This window comes from Myotis yumanensis, unplaced genomic scaffold (assembly GCF_028538775.1).
Source record: "Myotis yumanensis isolate MYYU_CA2020_CCGP unplaced genomic scaffold, mMyoYum1.0.hap1 SCAF_15, whole genome shotgun sequence".
NCBI classification, from domain to species: Eukaryota; Metazoa; Chordata; class Mammalia; order Chiroptera; family Vespertilionidae; genus Myotis; species Myotis yumanensis.
This window is the reverse complement of record NW_027223766.1, coordinates 10212646-10229858: the sequence shown is the minus strand read 5'-3', so window position 1 is coordinate 10229858 and position 17213 is coordinate 10212646. Positions and strand designations below refer to the sequence as shown.

The 17213-nt window shown below is 46.8% G+C and overlaps 1 protein-coding gene across 8 annotated transcripts in view; it reads right to left on the bottom strand.

The window, feature by feature from the left end:
- The window catches only part of MTSS1 (MTSS I-BAR domain containing 1), a 140219-nt gene that overhangs the window by 99421 nt on the left and 23585 nt on the right, over window positions 1-17213 (bottom strand). For all 8 annotated transcript variants that reach the window (XM_070392313.1, XM_070392309.1, XM_070392312.1 and 5 more), the window contains exons 2-3: window positions 17121-17182; window positions 13403-13476 (exon numbers count right to left, since the gene is read on the bottom strand). In XM_070392313.1, coding sequence (XP_070248414.1) covers window positions 13403-13476; window positions 17121-17182 — 136 coding nt within the window. The remainder of the gene's footprint in view (window positions 1-13402; window positions 13477-17120; window positions 17183-17213) is intronic.

The window sequence follows — 17213 nt, the reverse complement described above, 5'->3', positions numbered from 1 at the left end:
TTCTCCCCAAGCCAACTGCAATACAATTTTTATAAATTATAGAGTAACAGAGGAAAACAAGATTTTTTGAGTTGTGAGCATAAAAGAAAAGACAAACAAGGCAAACATATTTCCAGGAAGAAATCGGGTTAAAAACATTAATTTTCCCCAACCATCATTATTGGCTCAAAATGTCAACTAAAAAGAGCCAAGATAGCCCAGCTGGAGTGGCTCAGCTGGATGAGTGCTGCCCTGTTCACGAAAAGGTTGCTGGTTCGATTCCCAGTCAGGGCACATACCTGGGTTGCAGGTTCAATCCCAGGTTGGGGCACGTACAGAAGGCAACCAATAGATGTTTCTCTCTTGCTCTTTATACATCTCTATCCCTATCTATCTCGCTCTCTCTCTAAGCTTGTCCTTGGGGGAGGATAAAAAAAATAACCAAGATAAGCAGATAGACTACAGAATTAGCTTTGGTTTAAGAGGCATTTCTATACACATTTCAATAGATAAGTAGTGATACATTTCACAGAAATTTCCTTATAGCTGACTTTCCTCGTTAGATAGCTATTGAAGAGATCTACAAAGACAAATCAGTGTTAGAGTAAAGGCTCATTTCATTCATGCAACAGTTTTATTTAGCAACTACTATGTTCGGGGTCAGGGGTACAATGACGAGTAAAACACGAAATACAGCCAGGGTGGTTGCCAAAGGCTGGCGGGGGAGGGAGATGGGGAGTAACTGCTTAATGAGAATGGGGTTTTGGTTTTCAGGATAAAATATACCTAACATAAAATTTACCATCACAACCATTTATTAAATTAAGGTTTTATTTCTTTCAGAGCAGTTTAAGGTCCACAGCAGAATTTAGGAGAAAATACAAAGATTTCCCATAGACCCCTTTGATGAACCTACACTGACCAAGTAGTTGTTCTTAGTAAGGTGCAGACTCTGCAGGAAGTTTTATACACACAAGCTCAGGTGAAACAATGCACGAACTGTGAAATTTCCAAAGTCATAACTTAGCTATGAATAACTTAAAACCTAGCCTAACTGAGCCAGTTGTCTGTAACTGCCTCCAAAAAGGCACAGCACAGTGGCCTTGAACTGCCACGTAACAACACCTAAAAAATCTAGCTCAGTGGCTCTCAACCAGGGCCATTTTTGCCCCTCATTTGACAACATCTAGAGACACTTTCTGTTTGCACAGTGGGGGTGGGGTAGACAACAGGGGTGTCACTAAACATCCTACAATGCATACATAGGACAGCCCCTCCCGACAAAGAATTATTCAGCCCAAAATGACAGTAATGCCACAACTGAGACACCCTGGTCTAAATTCCTACGTGGTTCTAGACATACAACTGATCTCAGAGGTGGAAAGAAGGTGGGATGAAGGATCGGTCACACACCTCCAGGCTCTGCTGCTTGTGTGACATTTTAACCAAGTCACCTCAAGTTGCCAAGCTGGTTCCCTGGTTGGCAAAATGGGGTTCCTACCGCAAGCCTCAATGAGGCAAAGCAGCCGAGTGCTCCCACAGGTAGAAGGTCCCCTGTGAATCCAAGGCCAAGGCTGGACTAAGATCCTGCCCCCTGCGACAGTGAGGCTCCAGACGGCCTCACTGTTTGCAAATCACACACGCTCCCAGCATCGGCTTGATGCAAACACATTGGAACAACAAACACCAGTGTGTGCCCACCTGTGGCCAGTGCCCAACAGGACAGCCAACACCCCTGAGGTCAGGGGCACAGGTACATGGCTCATTATTTCCTGGTTCCAGTACAAACAACACATCCTGTACTTCGCCTGAAATGGGAAATACCCAAATGGAGTATCACTCTCATAATGGAGTATCACTCTCATAATCAGCATCTGCCTTCCAACGGGCACAAGATGGCAATCATGTGCCGATAGGCGAATCAAGGGCTAAAACCCGGGCAAGCTCTCCAGGCTCTGAGAACAGGCTCTCTGGGTCCATTTGGAGAGAGGGGGTCAGGACGTCAGGATGGCGGGCACCTACCGAGAGCAGGTCTTTTGTCTGCGGTCAGGCCCTTCTGACACACCAAATGGACTCTCCTGGGGCCAGTGGGATAAAGCCGGTCAGCCGTGCACCCGTGTTCTGCCCACAGAGCCTGCAGGCCAGCAGCACGGCGCCATTCCCACTGTCCCCACCACGGAGCTTCTGGTACCTTTGGCCTCCTTTGGGTGATGGTATTGCCCTACTAGACAGTCACAGTAAAAGGGTGCATGTTAAAGGTCTCGTTCTACCTCAGCAGAAACAGTATTTTTTAAATCTGTAATCCCACAGCTTTCCCCCGTCCATCTCCTTATTTTAAAAGCGGAAGCAGCAGCATTGTACTGAACTGTGAAATGTGCTCAGATGCAGCTCTAAAGGAAAGTACCACCCAGCGGCTGGATACCCGTTTCCATGGTAACCAGGGTCCCTGGGTCCTGGCGCACACAGCAGGAAATGCTGCAGATTTCCACAGCAGTAGCTTTTACTAGAAATAAGAGTCCCGTGGCAATTTTAAACATTTGGGAATCCACACATTGTGTGTGTGTGTGTGTGTGTGTGTGTGTGTGTGTGTTTCGTCACATGTGTGAGTGCAGGTAAAGATATATTCCCCAAACGAAGCCAATGTAGGTGAAAGAAGCCTAGCTATTCTCACAGATAAACACGCTTATGTCAAATATAACACATGATCAAAATATAAACAAAACAACCTACCCACCCACACATTGAGCTACAAGAAAACAAAAACATATTCCATAGACGAAGGACTGGAAGTGGAAAACTGCTTTGGGAAACCGCGTGATCAAGGACTCCATATAAACAAACAGCAAACACAAATCTTTACAAACACCAGGAGCACAGAGACAGGTTTGCACGGCCCATGTTCTTTCCTACTTGAATACCCTCCCCGTTAAACCCAGAGGCCAAGAGGCGAGGGGACAACAGCTTTGCCGTTCAGTGTTCAGGGGGAACCATGAGATAGGAAGCCCTGGGCTGGAATGGGCATCCCCACGGCCCCCGGACAAGCTGAGTGGCCCTGGCAAGTGACTTCACCTTGCTGAGACGCAGCCTGCCCTGCAAAATAAAACGGCTGCACGAGATGCTAGATGGTCTAAAGAAAAGCCCTGTACTCTCTACAAACTGAAAACCAGTTATGTTAAATAAATAAATAAGGCACAGCAAAACAAGAAACCTCCAGGTAATTCTCACTTTAGCCAACATAAATATTTTGAAACGTATAAAAAATCAAATTTTTAAGACAATGTACCAGGAGAATTCACCATCTGTTTCTCGGTGATGAAGACCTTGCAAATATTCTTTGTTCCCTGAGCTACTTCCCGGTTTCACATTTTTCCTCAGCAGAGCACACGTGCTCGGCGACAGTGGAATTGTTAACGCAAAGCAGTGTCCACATTTCCTGCATGTTTCCGGGCGGGGGCCTTCTCGGAGGGAGCAGAGAGGAGGCAGCCACACGATGAGGCGTAGACTCATCCTAGAAAACACTAGTTTGACAACTTCAAGTGTCTCGAGTTCACATTCACATTCCACACAGCTATTTTTATCTGAGGTGGGCGACCAAACCAAGTTCACGGCTCTATGGCAAACGAGCTTCCACGGGAAAGCATTGTAGAAAAAAATAAAAAAAGGTTTGCCTCATCGGTGAGAACTAGAGTGACTGCATTCTCTCATGAACGCTAATCAGTGTTTTACCAAAAATGACGGCGAGACGTTGGTGTGAGTGGCAGCGGGAGGGGTTGGAGGAGTGTTAGTTATTAAGCCAAAATAAAAAGTAAAGGAGGAGAAAAGGACTAGGACGGGAAGGAGAACCCTCACTGCTTGCGAACAAAACACACGGCAGCCTGGGAAACTGGAAGGGTGAAGTGTTGAGAGTACTGCTTTCGTATGGAAACCGCCTAAAGAAACACTCAGCCGACTGCACACGCACCAACCCAGTCACCTGTCACGCCCGGACCTTCCTCCCACTGCTGCCAGCCCCGTCGCCACGGAATCCGCCTGCGTTTAGTAAGGCTGCCGAGGTTAGACAGAAAGCAGCACGCATCCCAACTCACGCACCACCCGGGAAACACGCCAGGGCAAACCGGGGTCCCACCACCGCACTGAGCGGGAATGAGTGCTCCCCTCTGGTCAGCGGCGGGACAAGCCTTCACAGGCCGCGCGGGGTGGGTCTTGGGAGGGATTTGGGTATTCCCAGCTCTCCCTGGTAGAGGGTTTTAGGGTTCTGGTGGCATCCTGCGCTGGACACTCTTACGTAAAAGTGGGACTCGGGTTAGTGTCTTTCAGGCCACCCCACACAAACCGCCCTTTCACGTGTCATTTCGGGAAGACACAGGGAAAAGCCAAACGCGACACAGGCAGGACGCTGGCTGACCACAGTGGAACCGAGTCTCTGGCAACTGTCGCCGCACAACCAAAGGTCAGTAAGAGAAGGTCACTTGTCAATGGTGCTGTCGGTCATCAGTGTCAGCATCAAGAAAAGATCAATGAGGTTCATGATTCCAACCTCATGGACACACACACACACACACACACACACACATATGCAGGTAGTTACACATGTTGTTACACTGACTAAACAGAAACATACACACAAATATACTAATAAATCCTCATCAAAAGGATTATAGCTATAAAGTCCAATTAAGGAAGGGCTTTTGGACATAACCCAGCACTCAAGTCTTTCTTCACGTCCACATGTGGCTAAAGAGTAGTTACAAATGGTAAAATTTTAACAGCAATGAGGAGGGAAGCCGATCTTGGATGCTTCAGGATCCAGCTATTGATCAACACTGGGCAACTTTTTATGACAAGGCCATGGACCTTGCATTGCCAATTTCGTTAATTCCAATAAAGTTTCTAACAGCACTCACCTTCATCAGGTTCATGAAAATTCTTAAAATGCACCTTGAATGGGGCAATAGGCAAAAGGCTGACCGGTCTTAAAAGCTAGGCCTTCGTCACAAAACAATTTTCTCAAGCTTTCCCCCACTATCATTCCCATAAAGAGCCCTTTTGGACCCCCCCCCCCCCCGCAGTTACCCCTTTTGCCATACTGCAGACATACGTATGCCTGCTTATGTATTGCATTCATTCATATCTGTGCCTGGTATATAAAAAGGGTACGATCCCCTCCCCTCCTCAGAACCAATGTTGACCCTCTTCGGAATACTCTCTCATCCACTGAGATTGCATGAAAGGGACATGCTTTAAAAAGAACAGGGATGCATTTATTGCTTGAAATTATGATTGCTGTTCACATGTACCTCTCCGCCTAACACCCCCACCGCTTGCCTGCTAAACCCTCCGCCACCACGGACCCACAGCCTCGGAAACAGCCCCTTTCCGACTGACCGGTGCACTCCCAGAGCCCTAGGTACACAAAAACCCTCAATAAATCTTCCTGACATAAAGAAAATAAATCAGATGACTCACAAATTATGACACTTACTGTTAGAGCAGAACAAGCCTTTCTTTGTAGAAATCATGACACTGCCTATGCCTGTGCCGTGTACCAGGGTAGCCACGAGGTGTATGTGGCTGTTCCAATTAAAATGAGGAAGATTTAAAAGCCAGAACATCAGGTCCTCAGTTACACTGGCCCCATCTCAAGTGCTCAGTCAACCCACGTGTGGCTAGTGGCTACCATGTTAAATAGCAAAAATGTGTAACATTTCCATATTACAGGAAATTCTATCACAGAGAACGGCCCCAGCTCAGCCTAAAAGCCCCACCAGGTCAGGACTGCCCTGGGGTCATTCATGCAGCACACACTGGGCCTGCAAGTCGAAGGGAGGCGGGAGGGGACGGATAAAAAAGAAATATGGGAGGAAGACGACTTCATCTTGGCCCGGCCGATTTCCCACTTTAACCAACTACAAATGTTTTCATTTCTCAGCTTTGTTCCTACTCTCACACCCACCTACAGTACAGCAATGAGAATTTTTCAAAATGAGCTACCAGCAGAGCGAAATTCGCTTAGGGCTTCCTCAGCATAATTCATGGGAATCAAATCAAGAGGTCAAGATCAAATTCCCCCAAATGAAAGGCCATTGAGAGATTCTAGGTCACTGTCAAAACAGCATGCCTGGGTTCATGGATGACAATGTTAGAGAACACAGCTGCGAGCGAGTGAGGGAGTGCTTCCGTCTATACACCTTTCCACACATAGCACCCGTCTCCTGGGCTCGGAGAGGTGTCCGGCGCCGGGACATCAGAGCTGAGGTTTGGAGCCCCCACAACAGCTATCCACAGGCTCTGAGTGAAATCAGCCTCAGCCAACTGCCCACAAACCTTCTCCGCCTGCAGGGGATGCTTTACGCTCGATCCTCCTTCTCCTCCTATTAGCTGTAAAGCCTCGGTTGGAATTAAGTTCATCAGAAAAAAGTTAATACACTATCCCTTGAACCTTTCGAAACAAAAAGCTCAGCTGTTAAAGAAAACGTACCGAGCTTATTTCTTCTCACTTTTTTTCTCTTTGTTAATCCCCACCCTCGGATATTTTCCCATTGATGTTTGGAGAGAGTGGAAAGGAGGGGGAGAGACAGAGAGAGAGAAACATCCATGTGAGAGAGACACCTGACCAGGGCGGCGTCTAGCCTGCAACCGAGATACCTGCCCTTGACCCGAATCCAACGCCTGACTCTTCAGCCGAGGGCCCTGCTCTATCCACTGAGCAAACCAGCTAGGGCTACAACTGAGCTTATTTCTCAAACTACTCAAAGTTCCCACTTTTCCTGTGAGAATTCTCAGGACAATAACCAAAGATAACTTAGGACCCCAGATTGGCCTGTGAGAGTACAAAGCCAGTCTGTGACCTAGAGCCACATCCATAGATTCACAGGCAGCAGTTTTACACCTTTTCATTTTTAATGTAACGAGTGAATGTGTCTATGCTCCTTTAAGGTTCTATTCAAAGATTCTTCAGTTCTAGGCCTGTGAGAAGGAGCTTTTTAAATAATTAATTTTTTCTCTCAGTTTTGTGGCTAAGTAGCCTCCTCGGTAGAAATAATAAGGCTCTAATTCCATGAGCGAGAGCTCATGACTTGAACACTGGTGGGTCCAGAAGCGAAGGGCCGTGACCACCTGGTTAAAATAAAACTTGGGGGCAAACAAAACCAGTCTGGCTGCCTCTTAGAAACCACCTCCCAGTACCTCCCCTCCTTACCCCTGGCAGGGAAGGTTCCCTCCCAACCACCCCCCCCTCCCCCGCCCACCCCGCCACAGCAGTAGCCCATTTACCACCGGCCCCTTCCCAGGGCCTGGTCATGGAATGCTGAGCCCTCCTCAGGTACATGAAGTAGGAAGTCACACATTCTACCAGAGACTGGGTCTCAGGGAGGAGTCGCCAAGATTCCAGTTCTGAACTCCCAAGTGAATCTTGCCAAAGACTCCATCCCAGCAGCCTCCTGTCCCCAGAAGTGACAGCCTTCCTCACCCAGGTCTGCCTGGTGCCATGTGCAAACGCTGCCGACGTCCTGCCAAATGCCAGGTCCTTAGCATCTGGGTAAGCGGGTTCCTCGGGGAGGAGTAGAGCAGCTCCTGTCCTGGAGGTGTCTGCAGCCTAGTGGGGAAGGCGGTGACCACGCGGAGAGTGAGGTGAGAGGAAGCATGTGCCGCAGCGGCCCTGGGCCGGAAACCGCTTGCCTTGGGAAAGAGGGGCAAGTTTCACAGGCGACAGGACTCTTTAACCGGCTCTTGGAAGGCAAGCAGCAGATCCTAAGCACGTAAAGGGGGCCTCAGGGGGTAAGCTGGGAAGGGTGTTCCAGGTCTGGAATGGACAGGTGCAAGCAGAAAGAGATTAACGGTTTTCTCTTTTTAAAATATATATATTTTTTTATTGGTTTCAGAGAGGAAGGAAGAGTGAGAGAGAAAGATAGAAACATCAGTGATAGAGAATCACTGGTCGGCAGCCTCCTGCACGACCCACACTGGGCATCCGAGCCTGCAACCCAGGCATGTGCCCTGACCCGGAATCAAACCATGACCTTCCTGGCTCATAGGTCAACGCTCAACCACTGAGCCACGCTGACTGGGCAGAGATTAAAGGTCTTAAGGATTTCAGGGAAGAGTGAGCATTTCTTTGTGGGTGGAACTGCCGGCCATGGCGGAGATGTCATTGGACAGGTGGGTTGTGGCAAGATGCTTGCGAGAAGCCTTATCCTCCTGGGACGCTTGGATAAATCTGAGATTTCTGGGTCCCCCTGCCCCACTCCATACCCCCCTCCTCCCGTTATTTTGATTCCATAGGTATGAGGCAGGGCCCTGAAATCTGTACTTTAAAACAAACTTCTTGAGTGATTACAATCCACAAAGCCAGATCTGGAGACCACAGCATTTAAGAAAATCTACACTAAAAGCATGTAACATACTTTTAAGGACCAAGACTGCTTTAGCCAACACAAACCATAGGGATTTCTTCACTGATGCACAGAACCTTGGCAATCCAGGCTCACTGGTTAAAGCCCACGCCTGGGCCTCAAAGGCCGTCTTAAAAGTGCCAACTCCCACCCGCCCTTCTCATGCACATGGCTGAGAGGGAGCCTCGTTAGAGCCCAGGTCACCCCAAACGCCCATGTGTAGTTCCCATTCTTCCCTTCTAACCAACCCTCTCCCCTCCATTATTCTCTGCCTCACTTGGCTTCCTCCGCTCCCTTTGTCTCCAGAGCAGACTCTAAGTTAAAATAGAAAATTCAGACTGCCCGAATTCCTTCACATTTTATGGATTTAATAGGGCCAAATCAAGATTTAAAATGGTAGAATACCGGAGCCCTGTGTCCTGGGAAAACCCCAGCTACAGGTGGGAAAATGAGAGCCCCGAGAAGTGAAATAAAATTACTTGGAGTCACACAGCCAGAAGACGAACACAGACATCCCAGCTCCCAATCTAGATGTTACTCCAAGGGGAAATATAGGTTGTTTCTTGAAACCCATTCAGGAGCAGTAACTTTTAAGCAAATAATAAACCTATACTAAATCCAGGAGTTGCTTACATAGGGATCATAACTTAATGGTTAAATTCTAGGCTGTGGGCCAGACTCCAGCTTCCCCACTTACTAGCCACACGACCTTGGTCAGTTTACGTAAACTCCCTTTGCCTCGATTTCACCACCTAAAATGAAGATCATGAGCACCTACCTCGTGGGGCTGTTAAAATAAAACGACTCGATACATGTAAAACATACAGGACAGAGCCCAGCCCATGTATGCATTTAACAGGTTCGCCATCACTCTCAAGATTCAAACCACTGCCCATTTTTTAAAGTGACATATAAAGGGTTTGGGACAGTAAAGATGATCTAGTCAGCTGGAGATCCATTTCCTTCCTGCTGATGATCTCAAACCCCTTACTACGGGTTTGGTGTGTCATCATCTCAACATCCCTGAGACGGTTCATCAAAGCTTTAAAGTAATTACAGAGGCACAAAGAGGCAGCCCAAACTGCAAGTCACACAGCATCATGCTCTTCAAAGGCCCTTGCTGACCTCAGCAATGACGCTGTGGCCACGAAGGGCCAGTGCTGAGTAAGACAGAGTGTTTCATCAGCTCAACACGCCTGCGTTCTACGGACACGGAGAGCCGGGCCCTGGGGTGCAAGGGCACGTGCTTACGGGTGTAGGCTGGTCCCAGAAACGGGCCACCTCTGCCGTAGAGGGCTGAGGAGCCTCCCCCCTCCTTAGTTCATCGTCTTTTTTGCTTTTTTAAAGTAACCCCGACAACTGCATGCCAGTCAGTTCAAACATTTCTCAACTCCTACAACGGCCGGCATGCTGGCCCCTCGTGGACGAGGAGATGGTGACGCTGCCCTGAAAGCCCTCAGTGTACCGAATGCCCGGCCACTAATTCTTCGTGGTCGATAACACAGAAAAGGGTGCGCTTGCATATTAAACACAAGTTGCAAAATCAATAAAATGTGAAACTGTACCATGTCTTATGGAGCTAATAAATGCCTAAGTCCCATTACAGTTTAATTATTAACCTAAATACACACATCGTAAGGGCAACTTGTACTATTTTTTTAAAAAATAGAACAGAACAGAGTTTGGACATATTTCCACATCCTATTTAACAAGTTATATAGAGATTAGAGTGATGTTGCTCTTATAGTGACTAGCTTTAAAATTTGTTCCTAAACTGTATTAACAGCTAGTGTAAAATATTTGCGAAGAAGGACAAAGACCTTTCAGAGCTGTTTCCTTGGGGAAACAATATGGAATGCTAATGTTTGGAAACCAGAGATCTGCTAGCTTGAAATTCTGGACAGACATTTGCCCAACATGAGATGCACTTAAGAATAACTGCTATTCCCTTGTCATCTCCAGCAAGAAAGATTCGAAAAAGACATCTATGGCCCTGGCCTGTTGCTCAGTGGTTAGAGCGTAGGCCCACACACAACCAAGGGTATTGGGTTTGATTCCCAGTCAAGGGCATGTTACCTTGGTTGCCGGGGATGGTGCAGAGGCAACCAATCGATGTGTCTCTGTCACATTGATGTCTCTCTCTCTCTCTCTCTCTCTCTCTCTCTCTCCCCCCATCCTCCCTAAAAATATCATCCTCTCTAAAAATATCAATGGAAAAAATATTCTTGGGTGAGGATAAAAAGAAAAAGACAGCTCCAGGCTCTAAATAAAACACTGGACTTTCTGTAGAGGGTAGATATCAAACTGCAAACTGTAGAGTTACAGCCTGTCATGACCTTAAGCCCAAATACGTACTTACTGCTGACCAAAACAGCTTGAAGCATTTCTACGGATTCACTGTTTCCTCGGTGATGCATACGTCATTAAAAATAGATTACGCACAGATCTCCAAAAGGATGCAGACATGGGCATTAAGTGCAGCATAGCTTGTAATAACAAATACATGGGGATAATCTAAATATCCCTCAACAGAAGAGTGATTACACTGTGCTACATCCCGACAGTGAAATTCCATTTGACCACTAGAAAGAACATGGTCAAGCTACAGGTACTGACTAGAAAGATCATACCCTATACTGTGGAGGAAAAGCACAGGGATCATGTTTCCTATGGGCTACCTCTGGGAAAAGATCATACAGACATACTTCATTTTATATTATCCTGCAACTAGCTTTTTTCCCTCCCACATGTGTTTACGTATGCATAAAGGTCTGTACATAATGCTAAACCCAGTCCCTGCAAAGGGGACTGGGAGGGTGGATTTAATTTTCTATATTTTGTCACATAAATTTTTTTAAACTCAAGAGCATGTTCTATATTTTTAAATTTTAAGTAAACTTTAACTTCATAGAAATCACTTCTGATGCTTACTGAACATATAAGAAGTGCGTGTGTTCTAGTTCTCTCTTGTCATCTTCATAAAATATATTTCTATCAACCAGACACTTCTTTTTAGGTCACGTGAGAGTCCTCCCCCTCCCCATGCCACAGAAAGTTATACCCCCTTCCCCCGCCCCCAGTGCACATGGCCAGATGGGGAGTATTCTGGAATCTCTAAAAATGATCAGAAATCAAAGACTTTAAAAATATATCAAAGCAGAGTCTGTTCGCTGTGACAGTATTTGTTTTTTGTCCAATACATCACCTTTAAATTCCTAGCTCCTCCATCACACCCGCAGAGAAGTGATTCTGGTTTCTTTTCCCACAAATCATCGCTCTGCTTTTCCTCCCTTCAACCAGGAGGACTTGCAGGATCTCCCGTTTCCCACCGAGAACCCCCGGGGGCAGCCTCTGCCAATAGCCAGGCTCCCACTGCAGGACATCATGGACCGTCGGGGATGTCTTTCTCGTTCATCCCTTAGGGTCCATCCCATGATTAAACATTAAAATATAAAAACTTATGAATCACTGAGCCTTGAAAATGCAATGCCAGATATCTAAGCTCTTTAAAGCAACTTTTTAAAGAAGATACATTCTGGTGGCTATTCTAGAAAGACATCAACACAACTGACCAGTCCAGTTCCCTCTACCAGTGAAATAGAAGAAAATATTATAAAATAGACCCAATAACACTAACAATGGTGAAGACTGGCTTTGATGTTCTATTCTTCTTTATACTTATATTTTCTAGCTTCTACCACGGACACATATAAACTATGTAATAATTTTTTTAAAGGGCTTGAAAAACACAGTGGATATGATCCACATCAAGCCGGCAAACCAGACAAAGCACCACTGCTCCGATGCCGCCATCACGTTCTCCTAGGGAACCTTCTGAAACACTGTCGGCATCTTGGAAATGAAGAGAAATATTCCCTCCCCTGGAGACCTCCCTCGTCTCCCTGAGCTGAGTCAATTACTCACTTCTTCATATTCCCCCAGCACGCTGTTCTACCACTGGCATCCCAGCAAACATATTTCTACACTCAAATTCTCATTCGAGTATCGCATTTCTCCCCTTCAGTTCCAAGCTCCCCCGGGACCAGGACGGCAATGCATTGATGCGTGTGGCCCCATGACAGTGTCTTACATGTTATCAGTTTCCAGGTTTCTGGGATGAATGAGAAGTGTGCTCCCTGCAAATTCGCCCAAACATTTCACTGAGCCCCGATGGTAATTGGGCACCTGGAGAATCCCACCGGAGGTGCCCGTCATGTGCATCAGAGAAGCCAAACTCTCCTGTGACTGGGAGCAACCCCAACACCCACATTTTCCAATGTCACCTTGACAACGGCAAGAACAAGCGTGTAGCTGTCAGTGCACAAGCAGACCCTGCCTGGGAGTGAAGGAGAAGGCACGCCCCTTCGAACAGGGTTTCTTCTTTAGGGCTGACAAGCTGATGGTGTATTTCTAACAATGGTGGTGGATACAGGAGTATTCGTTTTCTTCTTTATAACTTTCACATGTTCTTACGCGTCTTTTGCATGATTCAGTAGTCACTGAAACCATTAAAATATTTCTGAAGACTTTTTTCCTAGATTTAACACACATACTGTAAACACCATGTTCTGGGCACTATGATTTTGGGGGGTTGGACAAGAAGAAGTCATATGTGGGAGACACAAATACAACACAATAGGACACCACTTACACAAGGGCTCCCAGTTTTACAGAACCCAGAAAAATGGTCTGCCCCATCATTCTTCCTGCTTCCCGTCCCCCAAGGAGACGAGGAAAACCTTAGGACAACCCTTGCGAGAAGGGAAAAACGAACTACACCCAAATGCACAGCTCAGTAAAAGCGACCAGGAAACACGTCGAGCCACCTCCTGCCTCTTTTAAAGGAAAAGTGGCTCTTTCCCTTCACTTTCCGTTCTTCTCTTGAGCTTTGTCCTGCAGAGAACCTTGAAACTTTGAAACGTGTGCTATGTGGAACCCCGCAGCGTTAACAGAATTTTAGGTATGAGTCAGCTCAGCCCTGACGCTCCTCCCTGAAGCCTCCCCAGGGAAAGAGCCACCCTCCATCTGCTTACCACGTGTGTTGGTAGCCATGTCGGCCACTTTCTGAAAGGCGTCCAAGAAGGCAGCTGCCGCTACTACTGTTGTCCTAAAATACAAACAGATGACACAGGCATGAGGAATGTCATTAGCGCTCAAGGGCTAAAACCTCCACGGACAGCACGTTATCCTCAGGACAGCCGAGCCAGCTGGGCAAGGACAACCTTCGGCTTTGTGGTCCCACTCTGTTCTTGGGAGGCGTTCCTCCTCCTCACATTATTCGCAACCCTGCCCCAGTGACGCCCAGCTCCTTCGGTGCTAGTCAATAAATGCCGGCAATCCCTCCCATGCCTTCCTGCCCATTACCCGGTAAAATTTCACAAAGGAGGGAAAGACAGGTGTTTCTACCGAAAAGAAAAACATTATTTAAAAATATCAAGGGTACCGGTAAAAATTAACTTTAGAGTAGGAATCTTTGCGAGAGATCATCTAGTGTAAGTAACTCATTTTAGAGAAGGGAAAACGGAGACCGCATCCACAAGGTGGCTTTCCAACTACGTTCAGGCCAGAGCTGGGTCTAGTAGCCAGGCCCATGACTCACAGCCCCATGCTCGTCCCACTACACGTCAAGATCCTGGCTATGTGACTTTCCCCCGAAATCGTAATCACAGTGAAACATCATTTTCCAACCTTAGAAGGCTATCTCAACTGTACCTTCTGAATTCCTAACAGCTGAGAATAGGGAGAAGTTTCTACACTCATTTGCTGGCCTAGAAATGATTTTGAACTCGTCACACGCCCTTGAGCACTATAAGATGCGCTGAGCACTCTGCGGTCTCCTGCTTCCTGGAGCTGGGATCCAAGATGTCATCCAGTGAAGAGCAGATGATGGGTCCCCCAAACACGCAAGCCAGCCCCAAGATCTGTACTTTACAATCGAGCTCTAACCTGATGTAATTTCTAAGTATTTTACATATGAATCCAGTCTTTACTGAGCATGTGTATGAAAGCAATGTTGCTGAAGGAAGGAGATGAGGATAAAGATGAAAAAGGAAAGAGTTCAAAACAGCGACATAGAAAAAAAATGGCCTTTAAATATAAGCAACAGTGCAATGAGACAAAAGGCTCCTGGTGCTCGGCGTGGTCTCGGGGAACACCGGGCACCAGTCCCTGAGCGCTGAGCTTCCAAATGAGGCCTGATATTTTCCATTCTGCTCAAATTTTATATATATTGATTTCAAAGAGGAAGGGAGAGGGTGAGAGAGATAGATCCATCAATGATGAGAGAGAATCATTGATCAGGGCTGCCTCCTACACACCTCACACTGGAGATGGAGCCTGCAACCCAGGCATATGTCCTGACCAGGGATCGAACTGTGACCTCCTGGTTCATAGGTCGACGCTCAACCACTGAGCTATACTGACTAGGCTCTGCTCAAATTTTTAAAAAAATGACATACAAGAACAAAACCATAACGTCAGAAACCCCACCTCGAAGCACATTGTTAAAAGATCTGACGTCCAATGCAAACCCTGGAAAAGAGCTTTCTCAAACATCCTAGGATTTATAAATAGCTCATTCTGGCACACAATTAATATCTGACACAGTGGCTGGATTTATTCTCATTCGAGTCCATGCCAATCATCCAAATTTAATGAGCCCGCTGTAGGGGTGCCTTGCCCATCACCCATCATCAGGGCCGCATGGAAAATGAGGTGGTCAAGTGTGACGAATTCAGAGCTTTAACCACGGCTCCCAGTGAGTCATAGTTCAGTATCTGCTGTGTCACGAGATCTCTTAGGCCTCTCAGATCGGAGAGGACACACATGCAGCCACAGGCAGCAGGAAGGAGCGATTCTCGGGTTTCAATGCTCCCGGGCTTACTTGCCTGTTCTACAGTCTTCTCTTCATCCTTTCTCAAACACAGACAACTACACCATGTGCGTGGGGCCCCCGGCGTGCCCTCAGCCGGTGCTAGGAGTCTGACAAAATGCAGAAATGGCCCCTGCTCTCAGGAGGCCTAAGTGTTGTCAAAAAATACAAAACGTACTTTGCACCAGTGGCGGTAAGATACGATTGCTCTAAGTCTTACTTGGTGTGTTGAATCAGTTCATTACCTGAAGCTTCGGCTTCCTCATCGGTAAAAAGGAAAGGGAATCTTTTCCATGGTGCATCTTGAAAGCTTGCCAGACAATTCAATGAGGCCAGATAAGGAAAAGTATGTGTGTGGTGGGGGGAGGGCGGGTAAACATAAGCGTCTTATTGTTTTACTGCAGATAACCTCCTGGATGGAGGCGAACCTATTTGAAATAAATGTAACAGTGGCCGAGCTGGGGGGTGGGCTGCAGATGTAACTAATGAACAAAGGGAAGGGGCCTGCATTCTGAGCAGAGGAGTTTGGATCCTTCGGCATAAAAGTAAGGTAAGTTCTTAAGCAAAGAAATGGGGAAGCACTTGACAACTAGAGAAGGAGCTGGACTCCAGGGCCCACTGTCCGCCTGGAGGCCCACTCACGGCTCTGGACACCCAGGTTCATGGGTGGAAACCCCAGGCAGGAAGGTGCAGGAACGAAGGGGAAAAGATCCACCTCCCCCGAGGTCCTCTCTTCTGATCTCCAGGAGCCATACCCTGACCTGCCCTGTGGCCAAAGCTCTGGGCAGTAACCCCTGGGGTCCACAGGCAAAGGCCCACAAGCATCATGCCATCCTTCCGCCCTCTCTCTGTCATCCGCATAGCTTTTGATAAAAAACAAAACAAAAAAAACACACAGAAAACCTACCTGCTTTGTTCTCTGGAAAACCATCCTCATACATCCGAACCAACCTATGTCATCCCCATATGCCATGAACAAGGGCCATGACACTGATTGCTTTTTCAAGGTCCCATCCTTCATGGAGCACCCGCAAAGTGCAAAAGTGCCCCTTCTTCCCACTGATTTATGGGCATATCATCTTAGCAAGAAGATGCTGATATATTTCCTATTTCTTATCAGACGATATATGAACAAGCACAAGATGAAGCAATAAGAATAGCCCCTGCGAGCATTATCGGCACTAAATCTTACGATTTTTTAAAGCGGCTTTACTGAGGCATCATAATTTGTATACCATAAAAATTCACCCCTTTAGGTACACGACTCAATGATTTTTTAGTAAATTTAGAGTTATGAAACCACCAAAGCAATCCAATTTTAGGAACATTTTCATCACCCCCCCAAAAATCCCTCGTGTCCATTTGTAATCAGTCTTCTTTTCCATTCCTGGCCCCAGGCAACCACCAATCTACATCTGTGTCTACACATTTGCTTTTTCTAGGCATCTCATGTAAATGGGATTCTATAATGGTCACGACTGAGTTTTAAACTCTTTATACGAATAGGCAGTAAGCAGAATGGACTCTGGAGCCAAACTCCGTAAGTTCCAATCGCTGTCATTTACTAGCTGTGTGACTTTGGATAACTTATTCAGCTTATCCATGCCTCGGTTTCCTCATCAGTATAACGGGGATAACAGCTGTGCTTAGATCTTGGGGTTCTAAGATTTAATTAAGCTAACACATGCCTGGCACATAGTGAGTGCTCTATGAATGCTGCCCAATATTACTTTACATATAACACCCCATTTAACTCTCACAATTCCTGTGGAGGAGGCAGAGCAGATGAGTTTAATTTAGATGTGCATCGTGGGGCCATGCCATTCCCTCCTTTGTCTACGGACGTTGCCATTTTCCTGGGAAGACCTGCTTCTACTTACCGAAGCTGGGACTGCAGTTTCCCCGCTTTGTTTATGAAATCTTCCCAAACTGGGTAGCTCCCCTGCAACAGAACAAAGCCATCAATCAGTAAG